Genomic DNA, 17437 nt, shown 5'->3' with positions numbered 1-17437 from the left:
TGGTATTGGTTTGTATTTTGGCCAGAACACTTAAGCCATGAGCCCGTGACAAGGGTCCTCGTTGTCTCGTGGGTCCCTACCCTCACAAGACAACATACCTCAGGAGTCCTGTCTGTAAGTGGGGCGTCCCAATAGGGATGGCCCCACGCTGGTACCTGAGGACGTAACTAGCCCTAGATGCTAAACGAACCAAGCAGACAGGACGCAGTTCACACCAACACCCCAGGGAATGCTTACCATGCAGAACAAGACTGTTCAAACCACATGTCCGGCCACCTGCACAGACCCAAGGAACACATCACTGTCCACACCATAGAGAACCCCATGCATCAAAGCAAACCCCACGGTATTGGGAAACCAGCATCCTCTAGCCAGAGGAGCTAGTATATATGTGCAGCAGACCTGTGGGGATTGGCTGGCTGGAGAACTCGACACCCAGCAAGCTCAAACATCCCCCAACTGTGGCAGTGTGCTCCTGGAAACCCATAGAACTACAGCACAACCTAACACTGATGCTTACTGGCCAAATGGAGGCCAAAAGAACACACCTTTGGCCTCTGTCTAGTGAATGGAGCCTATGGAAAATTAATGCATATACTGGGAGCTATTCACAGCATCTACGTTGTGCTACAGTAATCAAGCGGACACAGTGTGCACTTAGTCTAACACCTCTTCTCACCTTTTCTACAGATAATTAAAGGTCCAACAAGTCCAGAGTAGACATCTCTTGGACCATCAATGTGAGAGTGATAAACCCTGGTCACGCAGTCTTCCTCTCTTGCAGATGGACCTTGATCTTCCACAACGTCCCATGTATAAGTGTATGATTCACCCGGCTTTACAGCATCACCTTTTTTCTGTGCTTCAGTGGTATTATCTGGGTACAATGCTCCTACAGATCAAACATAGTTACTGGTATTAACCTAGAATGCAGTGGAATTCAGAGTCATGTTTTACTTTACAGCAAATGTGAAATTTAGCTTCTTTTCAATAAGGAAGTGTACAATTATATTTTGTATTATTGCATTAGATATGTAATATACCATTGGATAAGGTGAAGGCAATGACCAGACTGTGGTCAACTGGAGAGGCTAAAGCAGAAGATCCAACCAGGTTTTACTCCGGTCAATTTAGGAACAGGATACTAATACTATACATGATGCAGACTCATCAAGACTGTTCAGTTGTTATATAAAAAGTCACCTGAGGTTTGAGGATTCTTAAGGGTCAGACATTGGCATAAACCACATCAGTCCATGGGTCCAACCTGCCTTCTGTCAATGGTGCTAGTGGTGTTGTCATGTGGGGAATGTTTACTCAGCCTTCGCACCAACTGAACACATATTAATTGCAGACTATGTGCACCTTTTTTGGCCACAGTCTTCCTATGTTCTATATATGTTATCAGACCTCTCTTCTACATACGTATATTACACTATGCAGCAGAGAGGTTCGACATCAGATGTGCCCCCTGTATACTGTAATATACATATGCAGAAGACAGGTTGGATGTCGAACCTCTCTTCTTTCTACTGTAATATATATATATAGATAGATAGATAGATAGATAGATAGATACCCTGTTTCCCTGAAAATAAGTCCTAGCACACTTTTTCTGTATTTTTGAGGATGCAGAATAATTTTTCTGCATTTTTGAGGATGCATGAAATATAAGACCTACTTCAAAATGCATCCCTAGTTACAATTAATTAAAAAAGTCAATTTAAATAGTATCCAGACAGATATACATATTAAAAAGTAAAATCTTTTGGAGCAAAAATTAATATGAGATCCTGTCCTTTTTTCGGGGAAAACAGGGTATATACAGAAGAGGAACTCCGATGACAAACCTCTCTTCTACATAGTGTTAGAAACATGTGTCGGACATTCCATCATGGAAGCTATGCAGGGAAATCTCAATGCCACTAGATTGAAAAAAGTTAAAGTACATAATTCCCAATCACATATTTATGATGAGGAAATGACAGCAGCACTTCATATAAAAAATCCCTTTAGCAAGGGTGAATAAAAGAATCTTTTACATCAAGTGTTGCCTTCATCGCCTATTTGTCAATGCTCATCATTGGGCCCTTCCTGTGCCTGTCAACTGTCTCTGCTGTCATGTCTTTCCTATAACTTGATCTCTATAAAACTGAACTTCTTTTTGATCCATCGTGTTCTTTATCTAAACCAGATGTCTTCAATTCCATCTGCAAGACTACAATCCTCCATAGGCCTTGCGCCTGATGTCTTTAAGTTATGCTTTTTTCATCCCATTTAGGTTAGGGCTACATGGCAACTCTGATTGTGTGATGTGTACGGAAGGAGTATTTTTGTGTCTATGCCTTTAATTCATGGCAAGATATTTAGAGGCATTCAACATATACTCATAGCTTGGAAAGCTTCTATCTTACACCTAGCACAGGCTGAAACGTAAAGGTGTTTCCCGACACTAAACTATTAATGACCTGTCAAGATCCATCATCAATAGTTGATTGGTGGTGTCCGTCGCTCAGGATCCCCGCCAATCAGCTGATTGAAGTGAGCACTGTTGTCACTTCAGTCCATAGCTGGCACAGTGCTGAACATTGTATAGTGGCTATTGCTGGTATTGTAGGGCTGTCCCATTCACTTGAATGGGACGGAGCTGCTGTCAAGTCATGTGACGAATAAACATGATGCCATTGGCCTGAGAAGAGACCGCAGCCTCTTCAATCAAATGAATGGCGATGGACCCCTACCAATCCACTACTGATGACCTATCCTGGGGATACATAAACACAAGAAAGAAAGTGTGCAAAAACAGCAAAAAATATGCAGAAAGATAAACTATATTAAACAAACAAGTTAAAAACACTTAAAAACATACAAAAAGGCAAGACAAAAGGGAGTATCATGTAATAATGACTACTACCCCTCCAATCTCCTCAGGTAACCCAATACATGATATTCGTATGCAGCAACATAAGACCAGTAAGTACCAGTGAAAGCAATAATATATCTGCAACTTAGGATATAGTAGGTAACATTTGAAAATACTTGGAGCAAAAAATCATTTAGCTCCTAACTAGAAGGACTGATGTGTGCAGGAAACACACAGCTCTGCTCTCAGTGCAGTGGTTCATCTTGGCATGGCAAGCAAGGTTCTCATTATCTTCAATTAGAACTTTTGCCTAAAATACCAATGTGGGCCACTGTAGTGGGAATGGAGCTGTTTACTTCCTGCACAGCTTAGTGCACGAGTGCACCACCCCGATGAACTGTTAATTGGTGGCGGACCCCTGCTGATGCACTATTACTGGCCTATTCAGAGGATAGGCCATTAATAGTTTAAAACTGAACAACTCATTAAAAAATTATTTTCCCTCCTTGGTTTAATATGTGGACATCATTATATTACAGTCACAGTATTTTACCTTCATTTTCTTTTGTGTATTCCACTCCATGTGGATGCATGGTGTAAATTCTGGATGCAAAATTCTTAAAATGAACTGTAATTGTGTCACCAACTTCAGCTTTTAGGATTGGGCCCAAAAATCCCAGCCAGTCCGCTTTTTTTATTTCTTCAGTATATGAGTCATTTGTATATTGTAAGTAGGTCGCTTTTTTGTAGACTCTCCCTATTCTATTGGAGTCGGATTGCAGAAAGGTGCTGGCATGTCTGGACAGAAAGAAGAATACAATTTGCAACCACATGCTAGAACTAATCATTTACCTATACACAAATATATTTACTGTTACTTATAATTGTTGATGTTGTCATTAAAGGGGTTGTCCCGCGCCGAAACGGGTTTTTTTTTTTTTCAACCCCCCCCCCCGTTCGGCGCGAGACAACCCCGATGCAGGGACGTACAGAAAGCTTACCGGAGCGCTTACCTTAATCCCCGCGCTCCGGTGACTTCTATACTTACCTGTGAAGATGGCCGCCGGAATCCTCTTCCTCCGTGGACCGCAGCTCTTCTGTGCGGTCCATTGCCGATTCCAGCCTCCTGATTGGCTGGAATCGGCACGTGACGGGGCGGAGCTACACGGAGCCTGCATTCTGCACGAGCGGCTCCATTGAAGAGAGCAGAAGACCAGGACTGCGCAAGCGCGGCTAATTTGGCCATCGGAGGGTGAAAATTAGTCGGCACCATGGAGACGAGGACGCTAGCAACGGAGCAGGTAAGTATAAAACTTTTTATAACTTCTGTATGGCTCATAATTAATGCACAATGTATATTACAAAGTGCATTAATATGGCCATACAGAAGTGTATAGACCCACTTGCTGCCGCGGGACAACCCCTTTAACATGAAGCTCAGGAAAGTAGGAGTAAAACAGAGATCGGTAAGGGGGTGATCTCTATCAGCCATGTGCTGGGAAATAGCCCATTCCTTATTGGAAGCCTTCATCAGTGGGCCACTTACATAGTGCTCTAATTATCTCTGCTACCGGGATAGATTTTATTGTATACAGTGGGTGGCCAGATTGTGCATGTAATAGAGGAAGGATAGAATTATTTTCTGTAAGCAGGTATAGAGCTAAATCTGTAATTTCATAATCATTGTGGTTGGCTGAACAGAATAAATCTAATATACATAAGCCTCCATGCTTTTTCTTGCACCACAGTTTGACCCCTTTGCTGTAACTTTGGTGTATGATGTTGGTGTCATTAGATGACACACATGCTCACCGGTGCCGTAAAATCATCAAATGTGAGGTTAATACATTCAGGGATCTGTCAGGCGGGGTGAAAGTTACAATGTTAAGTCTATGAGCGGCACTGCTGTGCTTCAGGCATGCGCTGGAATGAGTGAAGTGTTGCTAAGCAACGCAGCATACACTGCTAAGCTATACTATACACTGCCCAACCAAGAGCGATAGAGAGACAGAGAGAGCAATACAGAGACAGAGTGAGAGAGCGATAGAGACAAAGAGAGCAACAGTGAGAGACAGCGATAGGGAGACAGAGAATGAGCAATCGAGAGACAGAGTGAGAGAGTGATAGAGACAGAGAGATTGATAGAGAGACAGTGAGAGAAACAGTGATAGACAGAGAGAGACAGCAATAGAGAGACAGACAGAGAGAGAGCAATAGAGAGACAGAGTGAGAGAAACAGAGAGAGCGATAGAGACAGTGAGAGAAAGAGTGATAGAGACAGCGATAGACAGAGAGAGAGAGAGCGATAGAGACAGAGAGACAGCGATAGAGACAATGATAAAGAGACAGACAGAGAGAGAGCAATAGAGAGACAGACTGAGAAAGCGATAGAGACAGCGAGAGCGATAGAGAGACAGTGAGAGAATGAGCAATAGAAACACAGAGAGAAAGCAAAAGATAGACAGAGTGAGAGAGTGATAGAGACAGAGAGACCGATAGAGAGAGACAGCGATTGAGAGAGAGACAACAATAGTGAGACAGAGTGATAGAGACAGGCAGAGAGAGCGATACAGAGACAGACAGATAAAGAGAGCAATAGAGAGACAGACAGAAAGAGAGCAATAGGGTAACAGACAGAGAGAGAGAACGTTAGAGAAACAGACAGAGGGAGAGTGATAGAGAAACAGAGAGCAATAGAGAGATAGACAGAAAGTTAGAGTAACAGAGAAACAGAGATAGCGATAGAAAGAAACAGACAGAGAGAGCGATAGAGAGACAGAAACAGAGAGAGAGTATAGAGACAGAGAGAGCAATAGACAGACAGAGAGAGCGACATAGACAAAGAGAGAGAGATAGCAATAGAGACAGAGAAACAGAGAGAGAGAGAGTGATAGACAGAGAGAGCAATACACAGAGAGAGAACGATAGACAGACAGAACAAAAGCAATAGACAGAGAGAGCAATAAAAAAAAGAGAGAGAGCGATAGAGAGACCCTGAGAAAGCAATAGGGAGACAGAGAGAGCAATAGAAACAGAAAGAGAGAGCAAGAGACAGAGAGGGACAGACAGAGAGAGAGAGAGACAGAAAAAGAATGAAAAAGACAGAGAGACAGAGCGATATCGAGACAGTAAGAGAGAGAGAGAGAGAGAGACAGAGAGTGATAGGCAGACAGAAACAGAAGAAAGACAGACAATGAAAGAGACAGATAGAGAGAGACAGACAATGAGAGACAGACTAACAGAGAGAAAGAGACAGACAGAGTGAGAGACAGAGAGAGACACACAGACAGAGAGAAAGACAGACAAACAGAGAGAAAGACAGACAAACAGAGAGAGACCTGTAGGCTTTTTCATATTAGATATCTGCTCCACATACAAAGTGACAGTCTAAATAATTACCTAACCAAGCAGATTTATGTTAAACACGGGGTTACCACTGGGGGCGCCAGGGTCCGGTTGGTGCGGGCTGCTCGTCCTGGTGCTGCGGGGGCCCGAACGGGCGGCTCTGTCTGGGGTTCCCCCACTCTGGTGGTGGGTCGCGGCGGCCGGCAGCGCATCCCGCGTCGTGCGCCGTATTCCGCTGGTCAGCCGCACGGCAATCGGGCTAGTGCGCGCTGCCGGGGGGAAGCGGCTTTTTGATTCCCTCCGGCCGTCATGTGATTTCTCCCCATCCCTCTGGGTGGGGATTCCTGCATTTATACCTTGCTGGCCCAGACCCTGGTTGCCAGTGTTTGGCTTTGACTCGTTCTGCCTACACCGGCGTTTATTGACCTGACTCCTAGTGTTTTGACTTCGGCTTTTCTATTGACTCTGTTCTGCTTCGCTCTCCTGTATTCCGCACGTGTCTTTTGGTTTGACCCTGCCTGTTTTTCAACTACTCTCTGGTCTGCTTCATTGTTGCTATCATTTCAGCTACGCGGTACTCATCTGTCGGTCTCCCTGCCCCTCCTTCTTTGGGGTCCCTGTCACTAGCGCAACGCAGGGACCATCGTCCAGTTGTAGCCCAGGGGGGCAAGTAGGTAGGGACACAGGAGAGAGCTGGCTTAGGGATCCCCTGCCCATCTGCCCCTGCCGTTCCTGACAATTTAGAAGTCCACAGCCAGCACTTTTGAAACACTTTATGTTCACGTAGCAAACATCGGGTCAATCTAGTTTAAAGAATTATCATTCAAGTACAAAATAAAATCTGATATGGCTGCAGCGGGATACCCTCCCTCCCCTCAAGTTACTAGAATGTCATCTATGTAGCGGCCATACTTGATTATATGGGGGAAAGTATTCTGCTCTGGAATATTGACTGGTTTATTCATTTTGTATATAAAAGGAACACGTGTATCTGTACTTCTCACAGTACTAGATATGGTGGTGGGTGCTTTGGTGCTTTTAGGCCATATTTACACGGGACAGTTTTTTTAATCTAAAGAGGTTTTCCAGTTTACACCGGATTTCCCGTTTAAACCTACCCTGTTCACGTCTTACTGACATAACTACAGGGTACCTTGCAAGAGACACCTGTGATACATTGTAGCAAGTGCTACATATGTCAGCTGGTCAAGAAAAGACCTCAGCCTCTGACTAGTGTCGCACAAGTGTAATGCAGGTGACTTTCTGTGACTGTACTAATGCCAAATCTCCTGGTTTGACAGCAGGTCTGTCGTCAGTTTAGGTCATTAGACCCCTGGTCAGGCTGGGATATTTCACGGGCACAGAAATGCATTCATATTCTGCTCATGTGATGCTAGTTATGTATACTAGCATGTGTCCACTCAATAGGAGCAAGCAGAGATCATAACCATTATGAAACCGTATACAATGTAACAATATTTCTTTATCTAATTAATAAGATTAATTTGCGCAGAAATAGGAATTCTTCACTCCTCCGTCTAAAGCAAATGAGTTTGATGATTACAGTATATTACAAAATTACTTCTATATGTAAAGTGACTTCAAGGTGTTTCCCAACAAATACATGTCTAATAGTAGATACTTACTCATCCTCAGCAATGGGTTTTCCAGAAATGATATTGACACCACTGGGAGCATAATCCCAGTGTAATTCTCTGGCTGCTATATAGTACGTTCTCTCTTCCCCCTCCACACATGCCCAACCCAAGATGGTGAGCAGGCATATCGCTAGGACCTTCATCCTGGGACACTAGAAGAAGCCAGTCTTGGTGACAAGCAAAGTATGCCCGTTTCCTGAGGTCTATGAGCAATTTGTATTGCGAGAGTTTCACAACCAAGTTCTGTTTGTTTATGAAAGTACATAGACATTCCAGTAAAACCAGATGACAAAAATCAATCAATGTTCTCCGAGATGTGTGATGCCAAAAATCAAAGTGTATTCAGCTGCTTTCTCGTAAAATACATTTATGACCCTACAAGTTGGCATACATACATGTATGTGATTGTAAAGCTCTATGAAGATTATAAAGATCATTTTATCAAAATCAGTAAGAACATCATTGCTTATGTTGGCTAGAAGATGACCAGTGAGGCCTGGGAGATAATCACCCTGGGATAAATGCACCGAGTATCCCCTGCTTACTTCAAAATCTCGGAGATGGCAGTGAGACTTTGCAATACAGAAGGATACTCATTGTGGTTTGATGAGGAATTAAGGATGATGGGTACAAGAGAAGAGAGCAGGTAGGTGCATCCATGTGGTACTATAAGTGGCCATTACGAGAAAATGACCATTCAGACCAGTTGAGTCTATGTGCATTTACCAATAAATTATGCAAATAAGGGAGCTGGAACAATACCTCTGCAGCACCACCTGTTGGATGGCAGCATTCCTCCAAATCAATGTCAGATGCTTTATACAAGTCTTGATAACAATAATTGCGAATTAACCAAAAGCCAGAAATCCATACACAGACAGCTGTTTCAGTTTTTTTGCCCCACATCAGTGGCCAGTAGGTTTCTGGCTTGGCTAGTGAGAGGCCTGGGATGTGAAATACGCACTAAAAACCTGCAGTGTAAATTAAAAGGTAACTGTCAGCTTGAAATGTAGTCCATTCCTCAGGCAGAGTGTTATAGGGAGGAGAATCGTTTGTAGGAAAAGATTCAGTATAACTTATGTTTCATTCATTTACATCTTCACTCTTTCTGTCCTTGATGGTCAAGTGGGCGGTCCTATCCATGATCGACAGCTATCTGTGAAAGGCTGTGTATGTAAAAATAGCTGTTAAGGCTTGTTCATTGCAGGGCAAGTAGTAGTTTTGCTTGATACTATTGTGCCATCAAATAATGTATTGTATAACTTTTATTCCATTTTTTGAGACGGTAAAAAACACATTTTTATGACATTCAGCATGCTGTATGAATGACATAACACTTTTCTTTGGGTCTCTAATTTATGATTTTTTCACTTTTGCACAATAATATTTTTTTAACAACTTGTTTCTAGCATTTAAAGACCCAGAATATTTTTATTTTCCAATTGATGGAGCTCTGTGATAACTTGTTTTTTGCGTGACGAGCTGTAGCTTTTAGTGGAACCACTTTGGGGTCTGTATCACTTTTTTGATCCCTTTTTTTTGTTTTCTTTGGTGGACGAAATGAACAAAAAAGCGTTTACCATCCATGTTTTTTTTTGTTTAGTTATACAGTGTTTGCCATGTAATATAGATTGTGTGTTTAAGTTATTAGAAAGGTTGTTATGGATGCGGCGATACCAAACATGTTTTTTAATTATCCATTTAAAAAAAAAAGAAAATCAGAGATGTACACGAAAAAGTTCTTTTTTTACTTTTTCAAAATTTATATTTGGATATTTCACCATTTTTTGGCAGATGTGTGTGTGCAGGGGGTGGTAGTTAGCATTTTGGCTTTCAGGCTGAGTGTGCATGTATGCATATAGGGGAGTCGGAAGTAACAGCTGTCAGCTAAATAAACATTTGGCTGACAGCTATCTAGAATGGGCTGCTGTAGGCCGGTGTTGTCTTCTGTTGGATTCTTTGTATCAGAGCCTGGGCTGCTTTGCTCTCAGAGCTTTCCGCTGGTATCCAGCTGAGAGCTCAGCATGAGGCGTCAATAAGGCTCATCGCTGACTTTTAGCTTGCTAAAAATCAGCAATGAACGAATAGTGCACGAAAAGTGCGCGATGGCCGCGCGTTTAGACGCAACAGTTATCGCTCAAAAGATGGCTTTCAAGCGCATTTTGAGCAATAATCGTTGGTCTAAATGGGCCTTTAGTCTTTCCCCTTTACAATGACAGTGACCAGAGATAAAGTGTCTGGATATAAGCAACAATTTTCTGATTCACAACTACTGATTTGAAGGAAGTATAAGTAAAAAAGAATTTTCAATGACTAAGGCCGCCTGCAGGCGAGCGGGTCGGATCCGGCAGCGAAAAATTCTCGCCGCGTGATCCGACTCGAGCGCCTGCAGGGACGAGCGCGTACTCACCCGCGCCTGGCGGCCCCGGCGCAGACCGGAGCCGGCGGCCGGCGGCCGGGTGAGTGCGTGCCCCGCAGAAAATTAGAACATGCCGCGGTTTGTTTGCCGCGCGAGATTTCGCGCGGCCAAACCGCGGCCGTCTGCATAGGAGTGCGTATTTTAATGCACTCCTATGCAGGCTTTCAGCGGCGGAAATCCCGCGGGAAATCCCGCGGCGGGATTTCCGCTCGTGTGCAGGCGGCCATAAAGATAAAATGGCTTTTCAAATCAACAATGTTTGTGTAAAAAGTTAAAAAAGTTTAATCAGATATCAGATATTCAGTGATCCTCACCTGACCTAAACTTGTTAATCATTCCAATGTTGTGCAAGGGGCATTCCATTATTTGTCAATTCCCTTATAAGAGCCAGATAGGCCTAATCATAAACTACGGGAATCTCTGCCTTGGTCATATACGTTAAGTGGGGCAGATTTATGACAACTGCATAAGAAAAACACTCTTTGTTCTCCACAACAACCGGAGAAAACATAAAAATATTTCCTTAACCAAGGAAGGCAAGGTTTTTGTCGGCCTTAAGGCTTATGCAGACGACCGTATTTATACAGTTATTTAGCCGCGTAAAATAATTGGCAAAAAAATGCGACCATAAGAAGCATTGGATTCCAATGTATTTGGGAAAATAGCACATATGCGACCGTTTTGGTTGCTGATTTTATTTGCAGCATGAAAAGATTTTTGCCGAGATATGCAGCAAGAGCCCATATGGGCTTCTATGGAAACTGGAAAAAAGGGAGGGGGAGGGAGTACAACACTGAGAAAAGAAGACAGCTTGCCCTAATTAATCATACTTGGTCATTCTGGGCATTTTACAGCGTTCGCTGGTTTTCATCGCTTCTGCGTATTCTTTTGCCTATACGCAGCAGCGGCCTGGCTTAATGGCTGGAAATATGCGGCTAAAGATCGGGGGTCGATCGAGTCAAATCTTCATTCATGCGATTATACGGTGCATACGGCTGAATGTAAATGGTCGTATGAAGGAGACTTCAAATGGGGATTTCCATGACTTTCATATTTTAAAATTTACAAAAAATTTACTATGTGGCCCCATGTTGTAAGTAGACCCAAACTAGCAGCAAGTGGGGCAAATACAAGTAGGCAGGGGTCAGCAAATCACTAGCCACAAAGGTTATAAGAGGGAAGAAACCTATGCGACAAAGCACAGAACATGTCTGGACTGAAGGTATACTTTAAGGGGCCAATTATTTTTAACCTGTTTAGCCTCCATGAAGTAAACAAACATCATAGACAGGCTTGTCTTAAGCCTGTATGACAAACATTTAAGAGCCTTGCTCTCATTGTAATGGCCAAGATCAGAAAAAACTATGAACCCTGTCAATTAACTGCCTAGATGCCACGTTCATTGGTAACCATGGCATCCAGGTGGTTAGACAGTGGAAGAGAGCTCCCTCTGTCCCAATGCCCCTCCCCCCCTCTAGAAATGCAATCACAGAATACCATTGGTTAAACATGGCAGAATAGGGTCTAGGAGAGGCTCCCAGGTAAGCCATGGCTATATGCCTATTAGGCAATGCCTTCAGCACAGATTGCTTTACTGCAAAAATGCTGCTGATCTTCTGCAGCAGAAAATCTGCATCAAAATCTATAGTACTTCCGCATCAAAATCTGCATTATTGCAGGGTGACGTGTGTGCTGCGCTCCTTATGCTGGCAGTGTGCACTCAGTATTCAGAGGTGAGAGGAGCGCCGTTATTTGCTGCGGATCCACAGCTGAATCAGAGTCAAAATCCGCAACATTTTGTAAAAGTGAAAACAGACTATATCACTATAATTATCATGACCCTTATAATTCCCTCCATACTGTCCCTGAACAAAACCCATTATACCAAGGCCAATATAAGTCCACACTAAGTAATAATGCGGCATATAGGCCCCTACTAAGTAATAATGCGGCATATAGGCCCCCACTAAGTAATAATGCAGCATATAGCCCCCTACTAAGTAAAAATGCGGCATATAGGCCCCTACTAAGTAATAATGCGGCATATAGGCCCCCACTAAGTAATAATGAGGCATATAGGCCCCCACTAAGTAATAATGAGGCATATAGGCCCCCACTCAGCATTAATGCCCCTCACAGACCCCCAATCAGCATTATACAATTATAGTTATCAATGTCGCTCAACAGCAGGAAAGCAAGAGAAGTGATACATGTGAGTATAACTGATATGGTGAAATGCATTGGCATAAAAAAGAAACTTTTTACTCCCCACTGTGCCGCTCCTTCCGCTCCTGGTCTCTGCACCCCGCTTCCGCACTATTAAACTTCCAGGTAGCGTGACCATGTGACAAGCACACTGCATCGGTAACAGGCCACAGCGGTCGCATGATAATTCTAGCTGGAAGTCTGAGAGTGAATAGTGCTGGTATGGGCTGCAGAGGCCATGAGCAGCAGGAGTATCACAAGTGAGAAAAACATTGTTTCTTTTTTTCAATGCATTTCACCAAATAGATTAAAAAAACAACAATTTCTGCCCTTCCACCGACCCCAGGAACCAACCACCATTAATTTGCCTGGTGGGTTCAATGGTCAATCTGCCCCCGCTTAGGTGTGATGGCCACATTCGTTTGTCTATATATTGTAGATTTGCAGTTTAGATTTATCACAATGTATTTGCCGTATATATTTCTGACATATTACAGCTTGTCATATTGCAAAATTTGGGAATGGCAGAGATAAGGATGCTTCCCTCATTTCCGTGATTTTGGAGATCTTCCACAACAGCCTGAACAGCTTGGCTCAACATCTGAAAATAATGCAATGTTGACAGATTTTGCACAAGGACTTTGAGCTGCTCTCGTATGCCCGGATTTACTTCATATTGCATAAATTCCCTGCTCTACAACTCTATGAGTTAGGGTTCATGCCAGTGGCCATGTCATGGATCGGTTTTGCATGATGGCACCCATAGAAAGCTGTTCATACGGAGGAAAAAATGCAACATGTTCCATTTGCAGATTATGGGGCTGTTTTCTCCGAGAAGTCTGGCATATAGGGGAGAACACAATGCCATAAAGAGGCGCACACGGAGCGTCTATAGCTCTGTAATATGGACCCGTAGGACGTTTGCATAGACCGCGGATCTGTGTATGCAGTGTGACTTGTATTTCTACAGTGTAGTACAACCCATGGTAGAACTGTAACCTGACGAGTACAGAGAGTACAGCTCTTTTAAAGGTTTATATTACAAAATGTAATACGAGGGCTGCTGATAAGTCTTTGGCTTTACCCAGAAAGAAACGAAATAGGAAGATGAAACTTTACATTTATTCCACATACTCTCCACTGATGTCAACACACTTCTTACATCGGTATTCCAAGTTCTGTAAGCCTTGCAAAAAGAAGGATTTCGGTTGTGCCTCAAACCAGTCATCCGTAGCAGCCATGGCATCAGAAATGGTGTGAAATTTGGTGTTTCTTCAGGTTTGGAAACAGATGATAGTCGGAGGGAGGTCAACCAGCTGGAAGCCTAGCTCCACCAGTTTTGCCGTGGTCACTTGTGTAGTGTGAGCGGAGGCGTCTTGCAGGAACAAGATTCCTTTGGACAGCTTGCCGCACCTTTTGGCCTTCAGAGCTGCCTTCAATTGGTCCAAAAGTTCAATGTAATACCTTGCATTGACGGTGGAACCACTTTGAAGGTATTCCACTAGCTGCACACCCTCCTTATCCCAGAACACAGACGCCATCACTCAGTGGCTGATTTTTGCACCCTGACCTTCTCTGGGTGAGGAGAACCCCTGTGCCTCCAGTCTTTTGACTACTTCCTGGTTTCAGGGTCAAACAAATAAATCCAGGTTTCATCCATAGTGACCAGTGGATCCAGGAAGTTCTTATCAGTTCGGAAACGCTGACAAACGGACCGGGAAGTTTTCACTCGCATGCTTTTCTGATCTGTTGTCAAACATTTGGGGACCCACTTTGCAGATAGCTTCTTCATGTTCAAATGTTCATGGATAATGACACAAACACGTTCACGAAAAATCCCCATGATGTCTGCTATTCCTTTAGCTGAAATTCACCGATTCTCCAGTATGAGGTTGTCCAGGACATTCCTCATCATTGGTGCTGCAGTGGCCCGTTTTAAATTTGGCAATCCAGTTCTTAAGTGTATAATATGAAGGGCATTGATCCCCCAATGTCTGTGACATATCACAATGAATATCCCTTGTGGACTTTCCTTGCAGAAACAAGAATTTTATCACTCCTCTGCTCTCATTTGCTGTGAATATCGCCTTAGACTCCGCCATTTTGTTTTCCTGCCTAGATCACTGTTGCCATAAGCTACAAACACAAAATATTTTGAAAACATATATTAGACACATAAGACTTTCATGTGATGTAACATTCGTTACTAGAGATGAGCGAACGTACTCGGTAAAGCACTACTCGTCCGAGTAATGTGCTTTATCCGAGTACCTCCCCGCTCATCCTGAAAGATTCGGGGAGCGCCGCTGCTGACAGATGAGTTGCGGCGGGGAGCAGGGGAGAGCGGGCGGGAGAGAGGGAGAGAGAGATCTCCCCTCCGTTCCTCCCCGCTCTCCCCTGCAGCTCCCCGCTCCGCGGCGCTCCCCGAATCTTCAAGGACGAGCGGGGAGGTACTCGGATAAAGCACATTACTCGGACGAGTAGTGCTTTACCGAGTACGTTCACTCATCTCTATTCGTTACCATAGAAACAAAAAAAGAACACAAAGCCAAAGATTTATCAGCAGCCTTTGCACCTTTTAAAACCTGCCCTCTGTCCATAATGCCCTTTTTAAAGCACATATACACAAGGCTTGTCCCCGTCTAATCCAACTGCGAACTAAAGAGCATAAAAGTCCTCCCAGGCATAAGTAGATCTATCAGTTACAATGCATTATGGCCCATTTAGACACAATGATAATCACTCGAAAATTGCTCAAAGCTGTCTTTTGAGCGATTCTCTTCCTGTCTAAATGCAGGGACAGCCGGCTGCGCTCATAAGATTCTCTCTGCTAGTTTCTCGCTGTGAATTCACAGCGGGGACACTGGCAGTCAGAGCGGAGAAGAATACAGCTGTTTGCTTATGCAAAACAGCTGTACTGTTCTATTAGCGGTCACTGCTGTGTTGCGCTCCGGCTGCATATTCTATAGTAGCTACTTAGCTACTGTAAAGTATGCAAAGATGATCACTCAAAACTGTCCCTCAAACTATCGTTTGAGCGAGTTTTGAGCGATTGTCTTTAAAGGGGTTGTCCCGTGATAGCAAGTGGGTCTATACACTTCTGTATGGCCATATTGATGCACTTTGTAATGTACATTGTGCATTAATTATGAGCCATACAGAAGTTATCAAAAGTTATTCACTTACCTGTTCCGTTGCTGGCGTCCTCGTCTCCATGGTTGCCGTCTAATTTTCGCCGTCTAATGGCCAAATTAGACGCGCTTGCGCAGTCCGGGTCTTCTTCTCTTCTCAATGGGGCTCCGTGTAGCTCCGTGTAGCTCCGCCCCGTCACGTGCCGATTCCAGCCAATCAGGAGGCTGGAATCGGCAATGGATCGCACAGAAGAGCTGCGGTCCACGGAGGTAGAAGATCCCGGCGGCCATCTTCAACCGGTAAGTAAGAAGTCACCGGAGCGCCGGGATTCAGGTAAGCGCTGTGCGGTGTTCTTTTTTAACCCCTGCATCGGGGTTGTCTCGCGCCGAACAGGGGAGGGGGGGGGGGGTTGAAAAAAAACAAAAAAACGTTTCGGCGTGGGACAACCCCTTTAAGTGTAAATGGGGTCTTAGTATACTTCCGTTTTTAACCCCATAAAGGGGTTTTCTGCCCTTTTTCAACTGATGACCTATCCTCGGTTTGCGGGGGTATGCCGCCTAGGATGTTCATCCATCCATTGATTATCTATCACGTTGTCCAGTGCAGCAGGCCAGGCGTTGTCATCAACAGTCACCACAAGAAGTGGGAGCACTGGCTGCACTCCCTTTAAAATCAATGGGAGCGGCACACTACTACCCACACCCTGCTTTCACCCTGGTCAGTACATCATATCCAGACCAAAGTGTGGTACAAGGTCTTATAAACTATTGTTTCTCTGTCATCAGCCTGAAGGCTGAAGCACATTATATATCTTGTTCTGCTACTACATAAGTATCTGACAAATGAAATATAGCTATTATATACTAACTTTATCTTTTATTACCTTCCCATTTATAAACGTAGCTGACTAAAGATGTTTTTCTCTTTAACAAAAGTAGATACAGTCTGCTTTTCTATCTATCTAATCCTCCTCTATGTAATAAGTCTCCCATATAGTAGCTGATAAACACAGTGTAACTGGATACTAAGGAGATTGCAGCAACATTCCCCACTAGCCCCCCTCACTCTCTCTGTCTTCCTGTACCTTTAAGTACGTAACTTGCATAAGTGAAAGTAAACCATACTTCCATCTTTCTTTGTCTGATGTTAAAAGATAAGATGAACCAATAAGTGTTAACTTTTAATAAGCCTGCCTACCCAATATATAAAGCTATGTCTGTGATGTAATAGCCACTCAGAGATTTGAGAACACAGAATTCCCTCTGAGACTAATGTTGACATCATAATAAATCTTTGTTCATTTCCTATATACTCTGGGTGTCTTTAGCAGCTTCTACATTGTACATCAACAGGACAGGTCAGCAGTTTAAAAAAGGGCAGAAAACCTTGAATTTTGAAAACCAGAATTCTGCCTGCTTTCCGGGACTCAGGGGTGCTTTCCAACAAGCACCCCTGTAACGTAAGTGGTATATTCTGCTTAGTTGTGTTTTACAATATACCTTTCCACTTCTCATCTGATACTTTCCAACACTGGAGCGCTGGTATTTTTTGTATTACACCTATTAGCACTGGAAAGGGAGGAACATTACAGAACTGCCCCAGACCCTCTTTGCTGTGCATCTAATGCCCTTTTCTGGAAACACACTAGATTTACTGCCATGCCTGGGATGGAGGAAGAGGAGGTAGATGAAAAAAAAATCCTTTTCTGGCACTGCAGACACCAGTATTTAGATATAGCGCCGGATCCATCTTTTGACTACACCCTGTACTACAGATTAATCCAGCTGTAAACTTAAAAGACGTAAAAGTCCTTCT

The 17437-nt window shown here is 43.6% G+C and overlaps 1 protein-coding gene across 1 annotated transcript in view; it reads right to left on the bottom strand.

Moving 5' to 3' along the window:
- The window catches only part of CP (ceruloplasmin), a 46268-nt gene extending 38214 nt beyond the window's left edge, over positions 1-8054 (bottom strand). Inside the window, exons 1-3 of the mRNA XM_066599168.1 lie at positions 7855-8054; positions 3417-3661; positions 680-892 (exon numbers count right to left, since the gene is read on the bottom strand). Coding sequence (XP_066455265.1) covers positions 680-892; positions 3417-3661; positions 7855-8009 — 613 coding nt within the window. The 5' untranslated portion in view covers positions 8010-8054. The remainder of the gene's footprint in view (positions 1-679; positions 893-3416; positions 3662-7854) is intronic.
- Positions 8055-17437: the final 9383 nt, after the last annotated feature.

This window comes from Eleutherodactylus coqui, chromosome 1 (assembly GCF_035609145.1).
Source record: "Eleutherodactylus coqui strain aEleCoq1 chromosome 1, aEleCoq1.hap1, whole genome shotgun sequence".
In the NCBI taxonomy this organism is placed as follows: Eukaryota; Metazoa; Chordata; class Amphibia; order Anura; family Eleutherodactylidae; genus Eleutherodactylus; species Eleutherodactylus coqui.
This window is presented reverse-complemented; position numbering and strand designations above follow the sequence as displayed.